Source organism: Protopterus annectens, chromosome 5.part1 (assembly GCF_019279795.1).
Source record: "Protopterus annectens isolate FY-2018-M chromosome 5.part1, PAN1.0, whole genome shotgun sequence".
NCBI lineage: Eukaryota > Metazoa > Chordata > Ceratodontiformes > Protopteridae > Protopterus > Protopterus annectens.
Window position 1 is genome coordinate 260101019 of NC_056736.1, and position 27148 is coordinate 260128166.

General features: G+C 40.2%; 1 protein-coding gene across 1 annotated transcript in view; it reads right to left on the reverse strand.

The window, feature by feature from the left end:
• Window positions 1-27148, reverse strand: part of POGLUT1 (protein O-glucosyltransferase 1) — a 937534-nt gene that overhangs the window by 475355 nt on the left and 435031 nt on the right. Inside the window, exon 5 of the mRNA XM_044072938.1 lies at window positions 16816-16937. Coding sequence (XP_043928873.1) covers window positions 16816-16937 — 122 coding nt within the window. The remainder of the gene's footprint in view (window positions 1-16815; window positions 16938-27148) is intronic.

Below are 27148 nucleotides of genomic sequence, written 5' to 3' on the forward strand. Positions count from 1 at the left end.
GGGGGGGTGTCTATAACAGCTCCCAGTTTACAGTCACCTGCAAACCTGGTTAGCCAGAGACCTTTAACATTAGCCCTGACTTCCCAGACACAGAAGCCAAACAGGAGCAGGCCCAACACAAAGCCTTGGGGCACTCCAATTCTGGCCAGTCTCTTGGCGGAGGGGGTCACACCAATCCTGTCTTCTCAGGTCTTGTCCATGAGCCAGTTGTTAATCCAGCAAGTTATGTAAAGATTTAACACCTAGCTCAGAGTGCTTGTCAAGAAAGCCTGAGTGAGGCATTGTATCAAATGCCTTAGCCAGGTGAAGATATGCAGTATGCACTGCTTTACCCTTATCTAGTGCCTTGGTGACACTCTCAAAAATGTGCACCAGATTAAGCAGGCATAAACTTCCCTTGAAGTGAAACTGGGATGGGTCCTGTGTCTGTAGATTGCCAATGTCCTTGTTTATCATTTCCATGATAATTCATTTCATTGTTTTGCATATTAAACTTGTTACACTAAAGGGTCTTTAGTTCCCCCTGGTTGGTTGATGTTCCACACTTGTGGAGGGGAATGACTGTTGCTGTTCTCCATTCACCTGGAATGTAGCCTGTTTCAAGCCTGCAGCTGAACAGCGCCTCAAGTGGTCCTCTTAGGTCATGTTTTAGACTGTTCAGGAGGCAACTAAGGATGTTGCTGGGATGCATGGAGACTGTGTTCTTGACTTTAGTGACTGCTGTCAGCACTTGGACTCTGATGATAGCTGGGGAAGTATGCTGGAGGGAATTTCATCTGGTGGAAGTAGGGATCGAAGTTTGTGCTGAATTTGTCAGCCAGGAGAAATGCTATGTCACCCTAATCGGTGAAGGTGGTACTGTTCACCACCAGTTTAGTACACTGCTGTGTTACCGCTAAGGTTCCAGGTATAGCTGAAGGCCTTCTGATTGTCCCTAGCCTGCAAGGCTATCCTGACCTCGTAGTTGGCCTTGTTGGACTTAGCTGGATCTCTTAGTTTCTTGCTTAGTTATACAAGACAGCACTGTCTTAGGTGATTTTAACTTCCAGTTGATAAACGTGGGAGCTCTTCCTGATTCTGGCTATGGGCTTTCTTCTTTTGTTATATATCCTGTTTAGGTGGGATTCCACCAGTGTGGTTTGTTTTTAGTGTTCATTTTATTTAACATTTGTTTACTGGAATACTCTGACTGGGCAAGAACTCATTTTCAGTGGTGGCTCAGGAAAAAAAAAGCTCCAAAGATAGTTAAAATACTTAGAAATGCAAACATTTAGAAATCAAAAACATATAGAAATACAGAAAATATTTAGAAACACAAAATACAAAAAAATATTTAGAAATAATTAGATACATCCTAATGACTAGAAGTTACACATATCATAAAAAAGAACATTTGAGTTACCATGATTAAACTGATGTAAAGCAAGTTGGTTTTTAGTTGAGGTCAGATAAGTATAATAACAATAATTCGAACAGTATGGGAATTATGTGCAAGAACATCAGATGGGAGAGTGGCAAGAGACCACAAAATGTAGGAAATGTGAATAAAAGGGAGAAATGTAGAGAATGGAGGAGAGAGTAGAGTAGAAATACAGGCTGGAGGAGGAATGCGTAGAGGAGAAAACTGGGGAGGAGGGGGTGGCAAAGGTGAGAAGTTAAGCTAAGTTAGTAGAAAGAGATTAGAAAGGATGACTTGTTACAGATGGGGAGGGGGATAGGAGGAAAATAAAAGTAAGCAAGTAAGTTACATAGTGAAGGTAATAGACTGGGGAGAAGGGTTTATCTAAGACAAGGGAAGGGTTTACTTCTGGTAGGTACAGCAGCCTCTATTCAGCCATTCAAATGTTTGTATAGGGACTCTGTGAATAATTGTGCATAGGTAGCAGTGATCTCGATGTTGGGGGGAGCCTTGAATTTTTGAAAACTGTCACTTAACAGGATGTAGTTTACCTCTGAATAGTTCTTAATTGTTATTGGTTTAGCTGGATTTTCTGGGTTGATTTTTACTTCAAATGAGACAGCTTTGTAATTTGACCTCACAAGTGAGGAAGTGACATAGGGAGGTGCAACACTCATATATGTTGGTAAGCATCAGTATGTTTGATCCTCTGGATGGAGCATGTACCATCTGTCCCATGTTTTTTCTGTGAATGAAGTCCACAAAGCATTGTGCCTACAAGTCTGAGGCAGTGTACATTTCTCAGTCTATAGAGGAGTAGTTAAACTCACCCATGAGTGTTGAGTTGGATGGTGAGCACCTCTAGTATGATTAAGTAAGTGGAATGACACTGTAGGGGCATATATGGTGACCTATAGCTGGCCATGATATGGTGAGAAACCTTATCTATGGTTACTTGCACATGGATGAGCTCCATGGTATCATCCTGTTTAACCAACCTAGATTGCGACACCTCCACCTTTGGCCCCAGTCGGTATTGCTGGTCTAAATGTGTGGAAGGCACTGTAGCCTTGCACTTCTGGAGTACTTTCTATGATTTTAAATCATGTCTTGGTCACAGCACAGATGTCCACAAGCTCCAGAGTGAGGATGGCTTTAAAGGTATGGAGTTTTTTGTTTAGGCTCCAAGGATTAAGCAGTAGCACCTTAAGGTTGCTTGTAGACTTTTTTAGTATGTTGGTATTAAACCTCCTCAGCCTTAAACTCACAACTGGTTATGACTCCTGGGGCATGCAGGATGGCCACAGGGATGCCATTGAACAAGGGTGGCTCTACTACTAACAAAGGTAACTACAGACCTATAAACCTCAGCAGTATTCTCTGCAGGTTCATGGAATGCATCCTTACATAGCTCATACGCAATGAAACAGGCAAACTCCAGATAACAATCAGTTTGGTTTTGTGAGAAGTTGATTATGTCTGTTCAATATGGCTGATTTCTTTGACAAGGTTACCGAAGCCCAGGATGACGATCAGATTGCTCATACTACATATCAAGACTTGGCCAAAGCCTTATAGAACATTTTTCATGAAGATGTTATTGACAACTCACACCTAAATGGATTGCCAACTAGTTCATTGGTAGAATCACTCCCAAAAACATCACAAGTGGTGTCACACAGGCTTTATCACTCCTGGACTCCATCTTCTCTGTCAGCTACTTTTCAGATGTGAAAACAGAGGTCAAGAAATTATGATTCACAATGTTTGATAATGACTGCAAAGTATGGCTGTTATTAATGCCCCTTCACACACTCAGATCCTCTAAAATGGCTTGACCAAGCCAATACTTGGCTATAACAACCATAGGCTCGCTATAACAACCATAGGCTCACTCTCAACACAACAGGAAAACATGCAATGCTGTAATTTTCAGGTAATTAGACACCCTTATTTCATATTATATTAATGACACTACCTCAAAATTGACACAGTCAAAAGAGATCTGGGTATTCACGTTGACAATGAGCTGTTTGCGACCACATGTCAGTTGTGGTTATAAAATAATTCTGCTTAGCCCAGGTAATCTCCATGGTCATATCCTCCAGGTTAGCGGAAGTCATAGTTCCACAATACATATATCCTTTATTATTTTATTTTACATTTTTACTGGAGTGGTACACTGATCATAACTGACCATTGGCAGGTACAGTCCTGGTAAAATAATTCTCAAAGAAAATTTAAATAAGACACATTCAAAGCCCACTCTTTATTCTCTTTAGTGTATGCCATCTGTACATGTCTTTCCATACTACTAACAACTCTGTCTTTTTGAACTTCTTCACCTATATGGAGCCAGAGTACTAAGAAGAGTGACATCAAAAAACATTTTGTCACAGTAACGCCACCTGCTAGTGCAACAGATATATTAACCCAGAGCATGTTATGTTTTTGGAACAGACTCCCTCCACATATCAAGCATAGCAATTCACTGGCTACAGTCAAATCTAGACCCAATACATGGTTGGGTAATCACAAATTCTTTCCTGGGATATGTAGTGCTAGTCTATCTGATCAGGACAGCTAATGCCTCACAGTCTCAATCTGGTACTTGTCTAAGATTCTTGAAGATTTTTTTGGCAACAAGATTAGTAACCAGACTATGAACCTATATCTGTTTTTCACAACTCTGCATTAATTCCTACCATATTAAGAACAGGATAGAATAAATTACAGTTTTGTCTTTGCTCTGTAGAATTACCATTCAAATCTCCTTAAAGTGTCTCCTTAGCCCCATGACCATAACACCATTTCATACTCATGAGGTCCCAAGTACTTGTATACAATTACAACATACAGTTATAGTTATCCATTTCACAACTCACCAACTCCATATTTTTTAATGAAATGTTCAGCATAAAAGCTATTACCATTCTTGTTAAGACAACTTTTATTTATCTGAAATCTAGAACTACAGTCAATGGCAAGACTTTCTCGGTTCTTTTCCAGTTTCTTGAAAATCTCCTGTGAAGGACAGCCAAAAAGTAAATGTGTTTAGGAAGGCATCCAGTAACTTTCCATTTACATCTTCTGTGATAGGATATAACCTTTGCCAAGCATACCTTCTAATCACTATACTAGTTGCTTCTGCTTTACTGTAAGCAAAGCTGCATTTGATAACATGCTTATCCACCTGGAAAGTATCATGAGGCTATCTAAATGCGCTTTCCTTCAATATCTTATCTGTGACTTCTAAAGTTATGTCCTCTATTTGAATCTCAATTTTGATACTTTATGATATGCATCTAACAAGTACTAAACTAAAAAGCCAAGGTAAAAGAAGTGTAAACTTTCTTCCAAATACAACTAAGACACTGATCTTATCAAAAATAAGAGTGCCGAGTTCTGGAGCCAACTTTGATCCCCAAGGAGTTTCTAAAGATACCACTGCTGGGTTTGCCACAGGATTCATATATACATATTTGTAAGGTTTCTGAATACTATATAACCTCTGTTTTAAGAGCTGGTATCGATCAGGTCAGTTCTAAGGATGCTGACTCAAAGGTGTCCCACTAAGCCTGAAAAATCAAGAAAACCACCACAGGCTTTGGTCCTCTATACCCAGTAAATGCAAGTACCTTTGGAGCTTCAATTAACATGCTCTCTTGTCAGTTTTAAAAATTACTCTAAAAGAAATATCCACTGCACAGGAATCTGAAGAAATGATTTCCTTGTCATCTCTGTCACACATAGTGCAGAGTTGAGGAAATTTCTGAGGAATAGGCCAGGTCCTCCCATTTTAACTCAAGATCTGAGGGGGTGGAGTCTCCCTTCTCCAAGGGAACATATCACTGACATGGAGGGCTGAAGCAATGAGGGTTTATTCTCTACCACACCACCACAATCCTAAGCAAACCTCTTACAATTAAAAGAAGCAATGGCCAACACCCAGGCTTCAGGCCTACACCTCTAGGGAAAGAGAATGTTTTCACAAATAGGGGATCTTTCCCTGTGATATTTTCAACAAGGCTACATTCAAGGACTTTTTGACTAAGATGATAGGCATGTCCAACGATTCACATAAATGAAGGGAAGAAATGGAAATGTCCTTATAAGTGTTTGATAATTTATACATTCCTGGGTATCTTGGATACCTCAGCAGAGGCCTGTAAAGGTGCAAGAGACACAGTCATACTGTCTGCCCCCAGAGGGATTAGGATAGGTTATGAATCAGCAGAAGCTGGGTAAAGGACTGGGGCAGCAGAAAGCAGAACCTCAATGGGTCCAATGTCAATAAGCCTTGATGGCAATGAACAGGGCACTAAATATTCAAACTTCCTGCCAGATTTATCTTTCATGACCAGCTTTTTTGGTCATTTCAATTTCCCTATGTTTTTTGGTTTTCAGGCCACTGGTGTTGGGAATCTTTCCTTACATCAGGCAGACTGTCTCACAAAGGCCTTAATGCTTCTACAGTATAAGGTGGACCCTCAAATTCTTCACTTACCTCTAAAGTCCGTCCCTTCTTATTGAAAGCCACTTACTGCTCCAAGGAGGACACTCGAGTTCATCTCATAAAAAAAGCACTGTATGTGAAAATCCTTTGCTGGGATCTGCCTTCTGCAAGTACACTTGTCGGTTATATTTTTTCCATGGACATCATGTGTCACACTCCTTGGAATTTTAATCACTTCTCATTCTAAAATTTAATGGTGAAAAAGTGAAATACCTTACACAATTCAATTAATATAAAAGGTAACATTTCATAAACTGGATATTTATTCTCTTGAAGAGGCAGATAAACTGACAACTGATCACTTCTTGTGACAAAAAAGAATGGAAAAAGGTAAAAGCTACTTCTCCTTTTGGATATGTCAGACTAATGCCCTGGGGCAAAAGACAAGGAGTGCAGTTTGCTGGCGATATCCACACAGCTATAGAACACTGGAAGTCAGACTGGAAAGGCAGACACCCACCTTCACGTGATTCCTGTGGATAAGTATTCAATTGCAGTAGATACCGCTATGATGAACTTCTACAGAATCTGTGCAGTCTGGCTTGTGTCATACAAATTGAGACATATTTAATTTTCAAACATGAGATCTGATGAGTAAAAAAATGGTGGCACCTTTTTAATCAGGAGCAGGGATACAAGTGTAGATGAAAAAAAATGAAAGATACTAAAGGGCTTGTGGGCACTAAACAATATTTGGATTATATTATATGGATAAAAAAAATAATAATTTGATAAGGTTAACTATATTGCAAAGTAAAATCTTTCCTTAAGAATGGCTCTAATTTCCAGGTACTCAAACTCTTAGGTAAAAATTCAGTTCACAGAAGTCTAGGCACTGCTAACCAGAATCATTCACAAACCTGACCCACAAATGAATGAGGCACCGAAGGTTATACATTTAAAGACAAGCAGTCATAAGCATGACTGCTGCTGTGAAGCTCACCTCAAAACTGCCTGAGAAGAAACATATATGTGTAGTGCTAGCATTTCCTGATATTTGCTTAACTTTTTCTACATTTCCAAGGGAAGAAATAACAACAGTGCTGTAGTTTGCCTGTCACAGTTCAGTGAGAGAGAAAGGGAGGGAGAAAGTAGATATGAACATTTAACCAAACTAGTACTAATAATATGTCTCTAATCTGTTTTAAAAATCAGCATTGTAAACAAAATACATTTAGTTATATAGAATGTTAAACCACATTGTGGTGATAGAATATTCTAAAACAGAAAAGTTTAGAAATCTTATGTTTTACAGGGAGGCAAGCCCCCACTATCCTTTGTGGAGGACTGCATCCCCTACACCCTTGTTACTTAAGAATATCCAAGGCCATATTGTATCAAAGAATAAGCAGATATTTATTTTCACTTTAGTTCAATTATTTGCCTTCTCTCTGAGAAAGTGAAACCACAGTGTTAAACAGCAGTGTGTGTGTGGGGGAACACAAAGGGGGTTGCCTTCCCCTTCCAAAAAGTGAGTAGGAAATATTTTACTTTAAGTAGCGAGCAAGCAGGTAAAACATACTGCAGTACAACAGGTAGGTATACGGTCATACTGTGACCTTTTATGTAGTTGTGCTGACGTGTATTATACTGCTAATGTGGACAATCATTTTATATCATGCTTCCATGTCTCCAGCATCTGCATAGAGAGTTTGTGTGATAATTTCTTAAAATTACAGGAATTTGATTTACAAACAATTTGTGTTATGAATCTCTCTCTATCATGTTATTCCTTCTGCTTGGAAACTTGTAGTGTCTCATCCTTCCAAGACTACCTCTCATGCTTGATTTTCGGCCTATTTTTATAGCAGTAATTTTGTGAAAAAATCACAGTAAAAGTACACTGCCAAATAAAAACAACATTATAAAGTGTGGTCTTCTAAAAAACTGTTGGCATAGGTTTACAACTGTAAGAATTATAAAGATAGCTATTTGGATGCTGTACGGTAATGAATTTCTCACAGATGCACTTTTTCCATTAACTTTATTAATGCATATGATGCGACAAACCATAAACTCCTTCATTATCCAATTTTCAAGCTTGGCTTCCCTTCTGAGGTCCAATCCTTGCTGTATGGCTGCTTGCAAAATATTCTTTACAGCTAAATCTGGTTCATCATTGTTGGAAATCTACATGGTATTTATCAACAGATGGTAGAAGGGTCTATGTTAAATGAATGATCATAATGTCGAGTACAACATACTCGAAACATTATGATCGTAAGTTTAAAACCTCTAACCCTTAAAAGCCTGAAACAAACAAAATCAAAAGATTTTGTTTGTCCCACACTTTCCCTACACTAACATACAAAACACACACATACAACCAAAGCATACAACCCCCTAAACACTCACATCATTCAAACACTAACACACATACACAAACACACTTACTTTTAAAATAAAGTGGGGGGCTTTGCCCCCCGCACCCCCTCTAACTAAATATACTAACTCCGAGACTGCTGTACATTGGGGAAAGGGCAATTTCCCGGTAATCGCAACAAATGATTACCAGGAAATTGCCCTTTCCCCAATGTACAGCGATCTCAGAGTTGGTATATTAAACTTTTAGTTATGTACTCACCATAACTTCAGATGTTTGGGATCCATCTCGCCTACATTCTGAATGATGGGTTCGGAGCCGATCCCTCGGCTCCGACTCGGCACGCTTATGCCAAAGAGCGAAGTCTCTTATTGGCTGAGCTTACTATATCCCAGGATGCACCACTACCAGTCCCCCAGATCTAGTTTGTCCGCATACATGCACACATGCATACCCTGCTTATATAACATCGTCAGATGAAACAAGATAAAAACAGTGGAGCTCAAAACCGTTCAATCTCTTCTGATCTGCAAGGCAGGGGGAAGGAGGGTGGGTATCAGGAATGTGGCGAGATGGATCCCAAACATCTGAAGTTATGGTGAGTACATAACTAAAAGATGTTATGTGATCCTATCTCGCCTACATTCTGAATGATGGGACAGCGTCCTAGCACCTGAATCCTGGGTGGCTCACTGGAAAACACTCCTGAGTACCGTGGAACCAAATGATGCTCGTCCTTTAGATGCCACATCCAATTTGTAGTGGGAAATGAAAGTGTGCAGGTTGGACCAAGTAGCCGCAGCACAAATTTCCGATATAGCGAGCTTGGAATGAAAGGCTATAGAAGTAGCCATAGCTCTGGTAGAATGAGCTTTGATAGATGATGTAAGATGTTTATTCAAGAAGAATAGGCCTGAGTTATGCAATCTCTGATCCATTTTGAGATTGTAGCTTTTGTGATGGTTTGGCCCAATTTATTATCTGAGAAGGACACAAACAACTGGTCTGACTTACGAAGTTGCTGAGTCCTGTCTAAATAGAAGCGTAATTGCCTGTGAACATCCAATTTATGGAGAGTGTATTCTGCTTCATTAGAGAATTTTGGAAAGAAAACTGGTAGTTCTAGAGATTGTTGAAGACAGAAACTAGAGCAGACCTTTGGGACAAAGGATGGATTAGGCCTAAGTGATACTCTATCTTTGTGGAAAATCAAGTACGGTGGTTTAATAGACAGGGCTTGAAGCTCTGAGACTCTTCTTGCAGAAGTAATAGCCACTAAGAATGCCGTTTTCCAAGACAGATATTTTAATTCGCATGTAGCAGCCGGTTCAAAAGGGCGCGATGTTAATGCGAAGCACCAAATCAAGATCCCACGGAGGTGCAGGATGAAAACTGGTGGTCTTAACAGACTCGCACCTTTAATGAATGTTTTGCATAGTCTGCTGCTCATCAAAGGAGGATCCGTGGATTCATGGAATTTAGAGATAGCAGCTAGTTGAACTTTAATAGTTGAGACAGAAGATCCCTGATTAAACAGGGATGTTAAGAATTTCAAAACCTCTGGGACAGGAGCAGTGATAGGGTCTAAGCCCTTGAGTTGAGCCCAGATAGCAAACCTCTTCCACTTACTGAGGTACAATTTGTTAGTGGTGGGTTTGTGGGCGAAGATAAAATGTGAACAACTTCCGGGTCTAGTGTGTGACTTCTAACTAAGGTTGGAAGTGGAGGAGCCAAGCTGTCAATTTCAGAGATTGAAGGGACTGATGCCAATGTCCCGACTGATGGATTAGCAAATCCGGGATCAGGTCTAAGGTCCACGGATCGTCCACTGCATGCTTTTTCAGGTAAGGAAACCATATCTGACGAGGCCAGTATGGGGCAATCAGAATCATTGAAGACCCTAGTTGAGAAGCTTTTGAATAACTTTGGGAAGGAGTGGAATTGGAGGAAAGGCATAAAGTAGCCCTGTCGGCCAAGGTTGTGCTAGAGCATCCATGGCTGGTACTTCCTGATGTGGAATCAAGGAGAAGAACCTTTGGCACTTGGTGTTTTGTGGAGTTGCAAATAGGTCGCAGCACGGCGTCCCCATCTCTTGAAAACCTGGGCTGCTACTGTGCGGTTTAGAGACCATTCGTGAGGAGAGAGAATTGTCCTGCTTAATTTGTCCGCCAATACATTTGACTTTCCGGGATGTGGGTCGCTACCAAGAAGCGGTTGGTAGCTACAGCCCATTCCCACACTCTCATGGCCTCTCAGCAAAGGGGATACGATCTGGTCCCTCCTTGTTTGTTCAGATACCAAACCACCGACATGTTGTCTGTGTGGATGGCGATGATGCCCTGAGGAAGAAACTTGTGTAAGGCCTGTAGGGATAGAAGTACAGCCCTCATCTCCAACACGTTGATGTGGAGAAGAGCTTCGTCCGGAAGCCAGGAGCCCTGAACTAGCCTGCCCAGACAATGCCCCCACCCTATCTGGGAGGCATCTGTCGTCAGGGTCACCACTGGAGGGGGGAGAACAAAGGCTTTTCCCCGCTCCAAGTTGGATGTTTGAAGCCACCAGCGAAGGTCCCTTTGCATATTTCCGTAATCATGATGTGATGATTGAGGGAAGATCCTGAAAGGACCATTGAGTTGACAAGAGCCACTGAAGAATCCTCATGTGTAACCTTGCTAGAGGAACTAAAAAGAACCGTGGCAGACATTGAGCCTAGAACCTGTAGGACCATCCTGGCTGGGGCTTTGGATCTCGAGATCAGAGCTTGAACTTGGCCCTGTAAAGTTCGGATCCTTTCGGCAGGAAGAAAGACGCGCATCAATCTTGAGTCTATCTCTGCTCCTATAAACTTTATGCGCTGAGAGGGCAGCAAGACAGACTTTGACCAATTGAATGTAATCCCTAGGGAAACACCCAGGGAGATGGTGGCTTTGAGATTGTCCATTAGTAGATGCCTGGTGGTGGCAGTCAGGAGCCAGTCGTCGAGATAGGGAAACACTTGGAATCCAAGACTCCTCAGGTGAGCCGTCACTACTGCCAAACACTTGGTGAACACCCTGGGGGCTGTGGTGAGACCAAAGGGCAGAGCACAAAATTGGTAATGACTGACTCCCAGGCTGAAGCGCAGATACCTTCTGGACGCCTGATGTATCGGTATGTGATAATAGGCGTCCTTGAGGTCTATGGAGCACATCCAAACATCCTTCTCCAACAACGGGAGAATGGATTGCAACGTGACCATTGAATTTGGATTTCGTGACGGATTGGTTCAGTCTGCTGAGATCCAATATTGGTCTCAGGTCCCCTGTCTTTTGGCACTAAAAGAACCTGGAGTAATTTCCTGATCCGATCTGGTCTGTGGGGACCGGCTGGATGACTCCTTTTCTAGCAGCTTTAAAGCTTCTGCGGCTGCTATTTCCCTTTGACTGGGTGGTGGGTCCGGGATTCTCTTGGACGGAGGGGTGAGTATTTGAATGGGATGGTGTAACCTCCGGCAATTATCCGAAGCACCCATCTGTCCTGAGTGATTGACTCCCAGGCTTTTAGGTGCTTGGCAAAGCGACACCCGACTGGCTCGAGCAGCACAGCCGGGCAATCCCTCATGTCGTGTGGGAGGCTGAAGAGCCACGAAAGGACTCGCGGTCTCCAGAATTGCGGGCCCTCTGCCGCCTCTGGGACGGCGTCTCCCTGAAAAATTTCCCGCCCTCTGCCTCTGGACGGGAATCTTCCTGCTGTTGGGAGAAAAACTTGCGAGATTTTCGAACCACATTTTCCCTCCTTTGGCCTTGGGGTAAGGCCGAAAGGGAGTGGAATAACGGGCCCCTACGGCAGATAACGTTTTCCCTCTTGCTCACAGCGGGTAAGGGTGTCTTACACCTTGGGTCCAAACAATGAGGACCCATCAAAGGGTGCGTCGCCGAAGGAAGACTTGAAGGCCTCCATGAACTGACACAAGCGGAGCCAGGCTTGTCTCACGAGAGCCACGCCTGTGCCTGCCGCTCTACCGCCCCTTCGGCCGCATAGGAAATGAGCCTCATGGACGAGTTAGCAATTGGCGTAAGGATAGCCAACTGAGAGCTAACGGACTGGGCTAGCTGCTCAGGTAGGTTACCCGAGAGGAATCTGACAACTCCTTGACCAGATCCCTCTGAAGCCTGGTAAAATGTGCCAAATAATTCAGAGACCTTAAGGTAAAGGCCGCTGAAGTCAGGGTGCGCTTCCGTGCCTATCCATACTCCTAGACTCCTTATTAGGAGGATGGATGGACGTTGAAGCCTCTGCCACGTCCTGTTGTGTAGCAGATGCCACCACCATGGCATCTACAGCCACGCCTTTAGTAAGGAACTCCTTCTCGGGGAGCAGATAAAAATTTATTTGGACGAGAAGGGACTGGTTCCACGGTATCTGGATGTTCCCGCCCTCGACAAACTAAATCCAGAAGCTCGTCGAAGGGCGGAGACACCCAGGAGGCGGAGGGCTGAGCCCCAAAGGCCTTGAGGAGCACTGATTCGTCAGCAGAGGGGGGTTTGGATATCCAGCCGCCTCGTTGTTTGAGGATCTCTAAGATGTCTGCAAATGAGACATCATCCGAGGACGACTGGGACCCCTCCGCATCATCCATATCAGTGTCCGATGTAATAGACTCGGGAGTCCACGTGCTTCCTCTTGCACGATCTCTTCCTTGGGGGTTCCTCTGAAGACAACTCCGAAGAACCTTCAGGAGGAGGGGAACCCACACTGGGGGTAACCTCAGGCCTCGGGGCTCCGCTGGCTACGGACAGGGGAACTGCCAAAGACCCAGTCTCCACGCCCAGGAAGGTGCTGGTAAAACCGGGGGGATGGGCGAAGAGGACTTGGCCAAGGCACTCCTCATGGCCCTGAAAGCCGGACCCCCAGAATCCTGGGAGTGTCCGGACTCCGGAGCCGTGTGAGCCGACGGAAGTCCCGCAGCCGGCACCGAGGGGAGGCTCGGAACCGAAAGCATAGGTCCCGAAACATCACCCCCGGGTCCAGCCAAGAAGTCCACGTACTAAACTCGGACCCGAAGGCCCGGGTTGGAGTAAGGGTCGGAGCCGACCCTGAGATCTCCACCGGCTCCAACAGCACCTGCTCCGACGGAGCCGAAGCGGTCGGAGGAGGAATGGCAACGGGGTGGGCCAAGGTCATCGGCTCCGAAACCAGCTGGGTCGGAACCGAAACAAATTTTGGAAGACTGGGGACTGGAACAGTCTTTGGAGCACCCTGTCTATATCAGAATCCGACATCCTCGAAGACCGAGAGGAAATAGAACGGGTTCGAGAAGGTCTCTCCATCGGCCCCAAAGGGCTAGGGGACCGGCTCCGAGGCGACTCGATGAGTATCGGCGCCGAGGGAATACTCACAGCAGATTCCATTGGTGCCGAGGTAGACTTCGGCGCCGAGGAGGAAGTGTCTGAGCGGGCGACCCTTGTCGGCTCCGAGAGCAGTGGAGCCGACGAAGGTGACCCGCCTCTCGATGCCCCAGCCATCGGCTCCGAAGCCAGAGGAGTCGATACTGGTGGCATCGAGGCAGACCGTTCCAACCTCGGCTCCGAAGTCTTTGGAGCCGAAGGAGAGGCCTGCCTAAGTTTCTTGGCAGTCGGGTCCGACGGACTGGTCGGAACCGAAGCCCTTTTCTTTTTGGTTGGAGCAGGAGAGGATGCCAAGGCTTCTTCAAAGGAAGGTTTAACTAACCCCTTAAGAATCAATTTATTTTTCCTCTCCTGGAGGACCCTTGAGGAAAAAGCGTGACATACACTGCATGACTCCTGCAAGTGCTTTGCCCCGAGACAATATACACAGAGCGAATGATCGTCTGTGATAGACATTTTAAACCCACATTTCGAACATTTTTTAAAACCCGAAGGCCTAGGGGTTTGAGACATGATGATACACAATTCTAGTCACTCTGACAGGAAAGTACACTAAATTTTTACTGCTGATAAATCTAAGCTTACAGTAATAACTAATGCAAACACTTCCTGTAAAAAAGAACAGGTAACTCTAACCAATTATATAATTACTAGAGACCCTGTAAAGTATTAAGGTTGACAGTCCGGGAAGGCCCTGGATGGAGGGGGGGCCGAAAACAAACTGAACCCAATCACACACAACAATTTAACAATCCAAATCGTACACAAAGTTAGCGATAGCCGTTAAAACAGCTTTTGTGAGCAAAAACAGCAAAAAACTGACAGAAAAGTTAGTTAATAAAACTACTCAGCCCAGCCAGCTCGAGACCACGTCTTCGCAGGGAAGCGGCAAACGAGATCTGGGGGACTGGTAGTGGTGCATCCTGGGATATAGTAAGCTCAGCCAATAAGAGACTTCGCTCTTTGGCATAAGCGTGCCGAGTCGGAGCCGAGGGATCGGCTCCGAACCCATCATTCAGAATGTAGGCGAGATAGGATCACATAACATCTAAGCAGCCTGTGACGTAGCCATTCTGAACAGTGTAGCGTGTCTACATCACACGCTACACTGAATAGGATGGCCGACCAAAACATTTCAGAACTCCAAATTAAATGAACGAGTGATCAAACATTATCGAGTATGTTGCACTTGACATTTTGATTGTTCGTTCATTTAACATAGACCCTGGTAGAATGGCAACTGCCAAAGAATACTAATGTCTGAAATAGATATTCTCTGGCAATAACAAAGATCTTCACGAAGAAGGCACTAAATTAAAGTCCTTTCTAATAGGATAAGGTTTACCACCAGAAGGGATCATAGGTGTGCCACATTAAGGAGGGCTAACTTACTATCAATAAAACAAAGAGCAGATCTTTAATTCTACAAGTTCTTTTTCAGTCTACATCTTTAGATTTATTCTCTGATGTCATGCAAACTCACTATAAAACCATTTCCCTACTCTCTCAGATTACAAACAGATGGTGCTGCTTGTTCTACAAAGGCTTTCTTATGGCAACTGTGCTTTTCTATACCTGCCCTTAACCAACTGGATATGTTACATCATGTGGTAAGACAGCATTACACCACTTTGTTCATTATTAACCATCTATTTTGAAGAAAGATCTATACATAAAATGTTCTGCCCACCTTCCTATTACCCAGACTTCAACACACAGCTCTCAAACTTCCACCTCCAAAATGAAGAACACTGCCTCTCATAATGTGGAACAAATAGCTAAAATGTGGAACACATACTAACAGCTTACTAACAATTTCAACGAGGACGGTCACAGGATGGTTAAATGTGTTTTTTTGTACTTATACAAAGTTATTTTCATAATTAATATGATTCAGAACTATTTATCACGGCTATCAGTTAAAAAATTCCTAACTCTGATTGTGTGACTGACCCTTTCAGTGTGGAACTTTGTGGAACATGGATCTTTTAAGCCCCAAAATGAGGAGCATTCCTCATAATGAGGTACACTTGAGAGCTGTGCTTCAACAATATCTACCCATTCTGCAGCCATTAACAGCTTCTATAGACTGAAAGTATAAGCCATTCTACTTATACTTCAGAGTATCAGTTACTGTGCTCATCTCTTACTTCCATGTTTGTAATTATGCTTACCTATCTTGTGGTCTCAACAACACTATAATAACTGTATTGCTTATTATCATTGCTGTGTTGCCCTTTTGACATTGTTGACATATCTTTTTTCTGTCCTAGCAGAGGAAAAAAATTGTCTTTACAGATCAATCCACTATCCTGGTCAACAAACTTAAAATTAAACAATAGGATGACGAACAAATTTGAAGTAAATTATTACTACTACTTACTATAGGATGCATGTCCTCTTAATAATATAAGTGAAGGAGTCTATTTGTGCAGTACTGTTCCAAATCGCAACAGTCCATATAGTATGAAATAAAGCGGAAAACTGTACTGTACAAAATACAGAGGAAAATAACATTTTAGTGCTCTTTAGTTTAAAAGAGTCATGTTTTACAGTCTCAGAGCTAACCATGCTAAGTTCAGTAGATGAGCACAAGAGACCGAATTTTTATAATACTAGCCACATCAAAAATACATTGCTGGTGTGGTTAGGTTTAAAATATGCTCACGAGTGCTTGAATTATGGCTGCATTACTGCACCATGTTTGTCTCTCTTCCCAGTTGTTGGGGGACAAATGGGTGAGTGGTAGTGGCTGGATGGTTAGCAGGCATGGGGGGAGGGGCATAAAAACATAAAAATGAAATAGTTGCTCAATGACTGGAACCTGTACTTCACTGAGAAAGTCTCCAAATGTAACTGAGGAACAATCAAGGTAATAAAACACCAAGAGGTATTTCAAGCAGTAGAGCTTCAGTCTATACACTATTTTCTGCATAAGTAAATCAGACCTTTAAGGTAACTTAACTGACAGTATAATTTACAAAAAACAAAAGAAACCAGGAAGTGATGCACTGTCAGCAAAGAAGATGCATATGATAATACCTGCAACTAGCAATCTGACCCTCATCTTTCATTAGTTAAGATATACCATTGCTTTGAACATCTTGTTATGGAAGTAAAGTGTCTCCCTATATCATCAGTAACTAGATCTTACACTTAAAATTGATTTATTCATCCAAGCATTTCTTACTTTTCAAGATCTTGCCTCATGAGGTCCCATCGACCAAGACCAGTAGGGTAAATTGGCCACACAGCCGGACCTCCTTCCCAAAATGTCCAGGCAGGGTACATAATATCACTATACTTTGAGGTCTGAAAAAAACAAAATACAAATAAGCACTCATTATACATCTGTAACTGGGATAAAATTATATGCTTTCTCTTATTACTGTATACTGGCTATCAACAGTCTCATATTATAACTCAGAGTAACTGCTGACTAACTCAGTTAAGTAAAGCATAGAGTTACACCCTTCTGCACACAGCTATTATCACAGAATGACATCAAAGCCTAAGTGAACTACCCATACCTAGTTGTGCTAGTAAATTCTTGCATAAAATATTGCCATTGTGCAACTTAAACGTAAAAATATTTAACAATAATGCAGATAAAAGTAAATAAAAGACAGTACCACTAATGGGAAAAGAATATACTAACAAAGGTTTCTGTAGAGATAATTATAATTTCAATTGTCCTTCAGTAAGTAATTGAATTCACTGTTAAATCGCAGCTGTCAGCAAAGGAAATATAATAAGATCTATTTTCTGTAACAGTATGTACCCACACTTTTCCCTTTGCACTAAAATGGAGAGAAGTACAGTACAGCACACTTTTGACAGTGAAATAATAGCACACTATGATCAATGTAACCTCCTTCTCAGGCAAAGCAGCCCAGGTAAGAGGGTCATATGACATATTCTTGGGACTTTTTGGTAGTCATCTCAAAATACATCTACAGCACAGTTTTGTATAGTATTTAACATCCACAGCTCCTTATGGAATCTTGATATTTTTGAGGGTTGATGACCTAAATTTAGTGGCTTTCCAATTAATAATAGGCAGCATAAAAATGGACAAGGTAAAAGTAACAAAAACACTAAGACTATTAATCTAGAATGTCCACCATTGGAGAGATTAATCAGTTTGCTACCTATTCATATATTCATCAACTGAGACAGCTGTAGGTTATTGTGGGGCATGTTGTGAAATGCCAAGGTGGGAGACAGAAAAATACATTGCCGGTCCTTGTACAACTGTATAATACAATACGTTGTAGATATTGCTAGCTGTTTCTTACAAATTATGAAGGTGTGCAACATTTCCATATGCACATTATTAGCTCCAAAGCCAAGTGACTTACAAACCATTGCATGCTACCTGGTAAAACCTCGGGTTATAATGAAAAAAAAAACTGTCATTGATATTTTATTACAAGTTGAAAAACTGAGGGATATTAAGTGCCATTTAAACTGTTAATGACACAACCGTAATGTTTCATATTTCTGTAAATATCTCAATAAACAAACAAGCAGAAAGAAATTTCTTGGCATCACATGAAAACCCAGGACTGGCTGAACAAAACTGACACTACATGTCTTGAATGTATAGTTTTCAAGCTATGAAAAGTTGTTTGTGAAGCTTTAGAGACAAAAGAATTCTGGGTCTGTGCATGTTAACAGTATATAACAGCACTGAATTTAATTTTATTTATTTATTTAACGTTTGTTGACCAGGAAAGTCCAACTAGGACAGACCCCATTTTCAGTGGAGGCCCGTGGAGAAACACTCCAGACGCATGTCTTTGTAATGTGAGAGGAAACCGGAGTACCCGGAGGAAACCCACCCGAATGCAGGGAGGACATGCAGACTCCACACAGAAGGCTCTCCAGCTGAGAATCGAACCGGAGAACCTCTTGCTGTGAGGTGACAATGTTAACCGCTGCACCACTACGCCTCCCTAATCTCTATAATTTAAAACATATCACTGTAAAGAAAACATTATACTAATAACATTACTGTTTGCACTCTTTTAATAGCATTTACTGTTCACAAGGTATTTATACTTCTTTGACTTATTCTTTTTAATTTGACTTTTCAGAAAAATATTCTGGAATGTAAGGATGTTTGAAGACTGCTAAAGGTGTGACTATCTACTCAGACATGTTAATGACAACACAGTTTTCCTATATAAAAGCAATAAAAAAATAAAGAAAACAAACAGGTAGATATACAGATTAATATCTCAAACACTTTTTTTCAAGTATATAACTACTTTTAAGCCACAGTGGTGAAACAGGAATAAAGCCGTGACTACAGCCCAGACAGTCTGGGTGTTTCCATCCCTGGTGTATGGTTGGGTGGTTCCATGGGCATCCCCTGTGACAAAATCCCAGTGGTGGCATGCTAGGAGTTTTGTGCCAAAGGGAGGAAAGGGTTAGAAACAAGGCTGGGATGTGTGTCAATATGCTGTACATCCCCAAAGTATGCCCACCTCGCTGATGAACAACATTAATTCAAAAAGCAACACTCCCACCTTCACCCTTCACACCCACACCTAGTATGCATACCTTTACAAATCACAACAGTGTGGACTCCCAGCTCTTATGGCCCACTGAGACTGCATCAAACCATGGTAATGTTTTAGTAAGAGGTGACTCTACTGTAAGGCATATGGACACCATCTTTACCAGGCTGGATATGAACAGGCCGACAGATGTCTTTCTGGAGAAGAACAGGCTGACAGATGTCTTTCTGGAGCCTAGAACCAGATGTAACAAGGGCTCTTGGATACTTCCATCCTGACAAATACAATTATGACCTGATAGTAGTCTACATGGGAGTTACATTAGATGTTCTACCCAGAGGGATATGCAGAAGGATACAACTGAACTTGCTATGCACTTGTCTGAGGCAGGAAAGACACTGGTCTTCACTAATAATTTGCCATCTCCCAAAATGATGCAGTGGTTCAAGGACAAGATAAGTGGCTTTAATAACTTGCTATGTAGCTGGTGTTATTCTAGGGGTATGAGTCAGCTTGGGATGAGATTGTTAACAAGCTTTCCTGCTTTGCCAAGGATGGTCTGCACCCCTCTTACCAAGATTTTTTTGCAGTTAAAAATTTCAGCATCAAGGGTTTCAGAATCTACCAGTACTTCTTTGTCCAGGCTCAAACCAGCAAAAATGCAAAAGCTTTTTTTCCTGATGATTTTAAGGGAACTTGTTTAATATGAGGTTTTATCATTTTAAAAGTTACCTCAGGAAACAGGGAGGAAATTCTAGGCCTTGTGGTAAATTTAAGCTGCTTTTATTCACTTCAGAAGCTAGGTCCCTAGAAGACTTCAAGGACAAGAAAACAGGAAGACTCAATGTCAAAGAGGATTTAAAACTCATTGTGCGGGAAAATTTTAATGTAACTGAAAACTAATCATCAAGGGCCAAAACAAGAAGCAAAGTAACAAAGAGATCGAGTGTATCAAAAAGACTCAAACAACTTACATAACAGTAATGGGAACAGCTGTTAGACAAGTGCAACATACCGTAAGAATTGGTATGAATGTAGAATACTGGTATGAATGGTATGAACTGGAAATAACTGAAAGAAACTGGACTGAGACTGGAATGAATGTCTGTCAGTTACCCAAACTTGTGCTGAACAGGTGCCAGTCTTTCCTTTATGGGCCAAAGCTTCTTGTGCCTTTCAGAATAAAGTCTGCACCCACTGTAGTTCAGCTCAGAATGCTTTATGTACAGTGTAGGTAGATGTCAACAATATCCAAATATCGTCTCCAATAACAGTGTTGATAAACAGAAATTGTCTGGAGCTTCTGCTTTCGTATTCTGATCCTCCTGGACAATATCATTAATATTCTGGAATGCTGGATATTTGACCCGACTTCTGCACCCATACTTGAGTGTCCATACTGCATATCAGTCCAAGCTAACTGTCTGAAGTATCTCCTAACAATACCAAAACCTTGTAAGTTTCTACATGCCTCTTCAGCCTTGGTTCCCAAGCCTTGTAAGATCTGTTTGTTCTCAACGTACTGGACATTCTATTCCTATCAGTATTCTTGACTGAAGGTTGTTTTTACTGACTTGAAATGTATTCACTGAAAACTGTATATACACTGTGAAGGCCTGCTTTAATACGGCTGCATTTCTCGACTTATGCAAAGAGAAATACTGTATTTTTGTACTTTTAAATTATACCTGCTCTTACGACTCCTCCTGAAGATACCTGAACACACACTATTTCTGTAGTTACTTTAAAATATGAAATATAAAATGAAGACACAGGTCTAACCTTACATTTTCAGACATATGCAAAGTCTATTTTATTAACTGTCCTTATGTAGGCTTTATTCCATAACAAATGTCTCTGAAAATACTGAAATGGGATTTACTTCTGTAATTACTTTATAAATCTATTAATATGGTCTGCAAATAATACTATAATGATTACTAGAACTAATAAAAATAAGTTTAAATTTTAATTTTGACCACCAAGTATCACTTGAGCATGTAAGGTCTGTTTGGATTGAAGTTTCTTAACTTTATGATTTAATTATAACTGGGCAATTATTTAACGTTATAACTGGTAAACGCTCTTTTTTACACCTATACTGTAGGTATCTTCAAGCATAATTACCATATACTATATTAACTTGTGTCTGTAAAATTCAGCTAGATTTGTCACTAATAATTCTATTTACCTTTTTAAATTCTATGTGCTATAATAGACGACTGCCTTCCAAATTTGTGTCTTAAACATCCTGTAAATATCTATGTGCTATAACATTAGAAGCACCTTTACTAAAACCTTTGTTAAAAAACACTGACAAGGTATGCAAAAGTATATATCTAAATACGGAAAACAATCTGTCTAATGTACAGTTAACAAATTAAGCCTGACCCATTATGCCTTGAGTATATTAATTACTTATTCTTTAGATAACATCTTAAGTTTGCTACAAATAATTCTGTCACTTTATCCTAAATGACTGAATAATGAAAAATGTGATGTAAACTGTCTATGTAATGTTGTTAGAAATGTATAACTGAGTATGAATGCTATGTACTGAAATCTGACTGAAATGTACTATACTGAACTCATAACTGAGTTGGAGTGTCATATTCTGAGACTTGACTAAAATGATACATATTTACACTGAACATCAAACTAGCTGTGTAGAAACATTATATTCTGGAAACTAACTAAGCTAATACTAAAGGAATACCTTTTCTGCCAGTGCCACCTGAACACAGATAAAAGCATAAACTGAAATATTATAAATGCTATACAATTGTCAGAAAACATTAAAAAACATTTGCATACTTGCTTTAACTCTAATCTGCATAAATGCACATCTGTTGTATACACATTTTACTGTAAAAAAACATTAGATGACTGAAATATTTAAACAAACAGTGAAGGCTTGTCTTTCTGCAGCTACTTGAGTCGTGCACCATAACTTGTGCCAAGTTTAGGCCTTATCTGCACTGTTCCCAATCACTGCAGAGGTATTGGAAGGGCCACTTTAGAGTCAAGTCTTAATATTCTTGTTCCTTCAAAACCTCTCTTTCCCATCTCCTGTGCAAGGCTGAGTAACTGTTTGATTGTATTTAAATATGTATTCTGGAAAATCAACCTGGAAATTATTTAAATATCCATAACAGACAGCCTGTCTTTTTGTAGCAATATCTGCAAAGCACAAAAAGCAGTGTCAAGTCCTTAAAATAAAACTGGCAGCTTTAACAATTATAAACTGATAGCATTGCTTGTTGCCTTGATTTTATTTATATTTTCTGCATGAAATAAACAAACTCTTGTCAGTCAGAAAGCAAACTGATAATGTACTACAGTGAACTACATCAATGTTACTAATTAATACATTCTTGCAAGTCTGTAACTGAACTGATAATGTACTACAGTGAAACGGAAAGGCTGGAACTTCAATAGTAAATCAAACAGAAACCTCAGTGGCATTGATTTCCCCTGCCGTAACCTCAAATTAAACTACCTGCCGTAACCTCAAATTAAACTAAAGTGGTAATCTGACAATGTATTACGATTTCCACATTTTTTGCATTTCTGCACCATTACAAAAGCAATCTTAAAGGAGAACCGTGCCCACAGACTCAAAAAATGTTTTATTTCATCATGGTTTGGGGTTTCCTACATTTTAACACCACTCTGGGACTATTTACAGATTTTTACATATTTTTATACGTAATTTCTGAGTCTGACCACATGGGGTCTGGCATCTTGAAGTAATTCTGATTGTTTAGTTTGCCTCTAGGTATCCCAGAATTCATTGTTTGTCTGTAAATAATTGCATCATGTCTGCCACTTTTTCCCTAAAGCTCCTGTCACTGCACTGATTTTACAGGCATTCACTGTTGTGTTGTAGTCACCTAGCTTTGGTTAACATGTTTTCCTTTTTCAATGACTACTTCAAACACAAGCAGTGCAAATGCCACAGAACAAAACTGAAAAGTGCATTTTAATTCTGCTTCCTCTTAGAAATGCTAACTTGATTTATTTTGTGAAGCAGAAATTGTAGTTTTTCAAGGTATCTCCCCTCCCCCTTCACACCTACCTTCCCTAGCTGTCAAAGTGCTAAGGGTAATTTGACCCATTATCTGCATGTGATTGACAGCTCACAGCAGGTGACCTGACTAATGTACTGTTTTGTCACAACCTTTCCTTCTTTACAGTGGGGCACTTTTTTGTTGCACTCCTCCTGCTTTCAAATTTAGATCTGAGCTCCATAGCACTGGGAGAAATCACAGCTTTGCAAACCATCAAACTCCCAAGCTTCTTCCTTTCCAGTTTGGTTAAATAGCTAACAACTGATAGAATATAAACATGATATATTTCACGTACTTGCATGACAGTAATCACATGTTTTTTTAAGTGGTAATTTAAGATTAAGGTATCACATACTTCGTGTAATCTTATGTAGTGTTGTCTATTCATTTGTGACAGACATCTGCTTCCTATGTAAAAAGATGCAATTAATGTGTACGCATGGTCATTGCAAATTTATGCTCTTTGTTCATGCAGCTGTTACTGTACTGTTGCCTGTACTTCCTCACTGTACTTTGTCACATATCAGTAGGGCTGTTCAGATAATTGAGATTATAGTTTGTCATTTAGATTAGAATAGAGTGGGCTGGGCAAGGCAGCTCTGACATCACTATGTGGGATGTTCACTGCCTCTTCTATAGAGCATGCAAATAAGGCAGTGGTTACATCACTTTGTGGGAGGAGATGTCCTGGTAACTACAGCAAGAGGTCTGGCAGACGTGACATCAGCAATTAAGAGACAGCTACAGGTTTTTCAACTGGGTTTTCAAACTGAAACTAAAGCAGTACAGAAAAGTAGGAAGCCTACGTGGTAAAACAGTAGAGTGGATTACTTTTTTAAAGATGTGGTGATTATTTTTTGAACCAGAATCAAGTAACAGGGACTAAAAGAGACAGCAGGTTGAGTAATCTGCTTTAATATCCCGTTGTTCTCCTTTAACTGCTGAACTTTCTCCGTTTACTCTGTAGCCCTCAGGTCATAGGTTACAAAAGAATTTTTGCAGTGTGCAAATCTCCACCTACTGCTTTACTTGTCGCTCTTTCCTTAGCTGACATCATTTAACTTTTTCAATACAACTGAATACTGCAAGCATTTATCATTACTGTCTACAATTTTCTTGGATAAACAGTCAGAAATGTTACTGCATAAAACTGTCACTAATAATATTAAACTGATCTTTACCATACTGTTTATGGCATACTGTCTCTAATTCAGTTTGCTGAATTGATGGCATACTGTCTATAATTCAGATTGCTGAATTGACCTCTAATCTGATAACTCAGTTATGTAAGTCTGTGTCTCAGGCGTGCTTTGTAAACTGCGATTTCTGCATGAAATCTATAAAATCTTGAACTGTTTACATATACACATCTATTACTAGAGCTGAACTGATCAGATTATGGAACTTTACTTGTTTGTCCTTTATACAAGTATTTGAAGTTTCTTCAACATGAGATTTGAACGTGTGGCTTTAATGACACAATATTCACGCTGCACTCTTTCTTGAATGGGTCTGAACTTTTGACTGCACTATCACTTTAAAATGTAGCACTCACTTTACATTTACGTTCTGTAAACTAGCAAAACATTATTTAATTTCTGTGAATGCTTTTCTGTCTCTGTATCAAGGTATTATTTATGCATTGCAACACTTTATTACTATAGTTCAAATGTCTTAACAATATTGGTTAATCAAAATAACACAAAAAAATAATTTATCAGATCTTTAACTGTAAACCCTTTATTCTACAAATTAACTTGACTGTCATTTCTGGTATATCATACACAATATGTGCTTCCAGAATGATAAATACTACTTTGAAATATGCTACTTTTTTTTCTTACTTGCCACTCTCAGTCTGTCCGTTTTTTTGAGAATATGATACTGTTTCTGAAAATGTGTTAACTTGACTCCCTGCACTTCAGCTGTGGCAGCTGAAATGGAATTTGTTTTACCTTTACCCCATTAATCTGCATGTCCCTGTCATAAGCAATTATTCCAATTCTGTAAATGTGCACTTTACTACACACACATTTTCATCTGTGTGCACTACTGTACATTCTGTAGCATTTTTATTTTTCTATAAAATTTTGTTACTGAAGTCTAAAACATGCAACTCTGATGACATGTCCATACCAAGTAAGGAACTGCTCACTGCTGTAACCTTTGAACCTTTAAATCCTGACACATCTGCACTCATGTCCTCTGGTAGAGGACTATTTGTAACTGAAATTGATGTGTCTGTATTAATCAGTAAATTTATTTATTTTATTTGCAGTTTGTTAACCAGTAAAGCCCACCAATTATTCCATAATTTCTGTTCTGTAAACAATGAAATATTGTCATTTTCTCAATTTTAAACAATGACAGATAAATAATATGGTTTGGTGCTGGACTGCCATACACTTTATAGTTGAGCTGAAAACCCTTTTTTATAGAACTAGCCACAACACTGACTTGAGCTATGGTATGAGTTTCTTTTTTATTTTGCCCTGAAGCACTAGTAATAACATTGACTTGAGGTAAGCTACGCACTTCTTCTTTATTTTGCCCTGAAGTCTGTATATCCTTTATGCTTGTATTTACTTTATCAAATTGATCAAAATCTGCATTCCGATCCCTCTTATCCCCACTGGCTTTTGAAAACAATAAACTAGAATTTATTACACTCTGAAAATCTGTATCTGAAATAACATGAACTTGAGACATTACCAATGTTTGCTTTGTGTTTTGTCTGGAAATCTGCAAGTACACTGACTGTGTTGACGCCTACACTTGCAAAAGTCCGACTTAACAGTGTATATTGAATTACATGTGCTGTAGCATTTAAGCTGATTTCTGAAGACAGTAAACAAGAATGTGTGTTAAGTCTGAAACCACATTGACAGAAGCTGACTCATTCTGTGAATCTGTAGCTGTACTTATTACAGTCTGCTTCTGACATTTAACCCTTTTGTGTCTAGAAAGATTTAGCATTCCTGAACTAATAATCTCGAAATTTAAATGAATATTTCTGGAACACAATTGTTTAGACTGCTTTACCCAATTTTTAATTTTAAACCACACATTTACTGGTGCCTTTACTGTAGAAGTACTGTTTGACATATTTATACCATTTATATTTACTGATGTATTTAAACCTTTGTGAGACTTGCTGTCTGACTTAGCTAGAAAATGCATTGTAACAAAAATGAATGCTTACATAAGGAGAGTTGAATTAGCTTTAAGAATGTGGTCTGGTATCTTAGCTTTTTCAAGACTCTAGCTTTTAAGGATTTTCTTGGAATTGTGACATCACACTGGAAACAAAGTCTATCATTTGCTTTGGAGATGGTGAAGTTTTCTAATTTGTTACTATGTTAACTGGATAATGACTTTTACACTAGTATCTTGGAGAGTCTGAAGTTCTTTGAGACTTTGCTGTAGTTTTTTTGAAGCAATGTTCCAAATGAACACTGCTGCTCTGTAGGCTACACATAGTCTGACTGCTAAGAAAGTAAGTCCCAAAACCCCATAGCAACCTTAACTATTTATCCCCACATCGATGGTGGCTCACTACTGTAAGAACTGGCATGACTGTACAATACTGGTATGAGCTGGAAATAACTGAAAAAAATGGAATGAGACTGGAACAAATGTCTTTATCTGTTAATTATCCAAACTTGTGCTTAACAGGTGCCAGTCTCTCCTTTATGGGCCAAATCATCTAGTACTTTTCAGAATAAAGTCTGCACACACTGTAGTTCAGTTACAAATGCTTTTTTTATGTACAGTGCAGGTAGATGGCAACAATATCCAAATATCTCCTTGTGTTCTGACTGGAGTGCTTCTCAAACAATCTGATAAGTATATTCCTTGGCACTTTAACTTTTCAGAGTTCTGTATTGTCTTACATTTTTTTTGCCTGATGGAATTATTTTACATATTT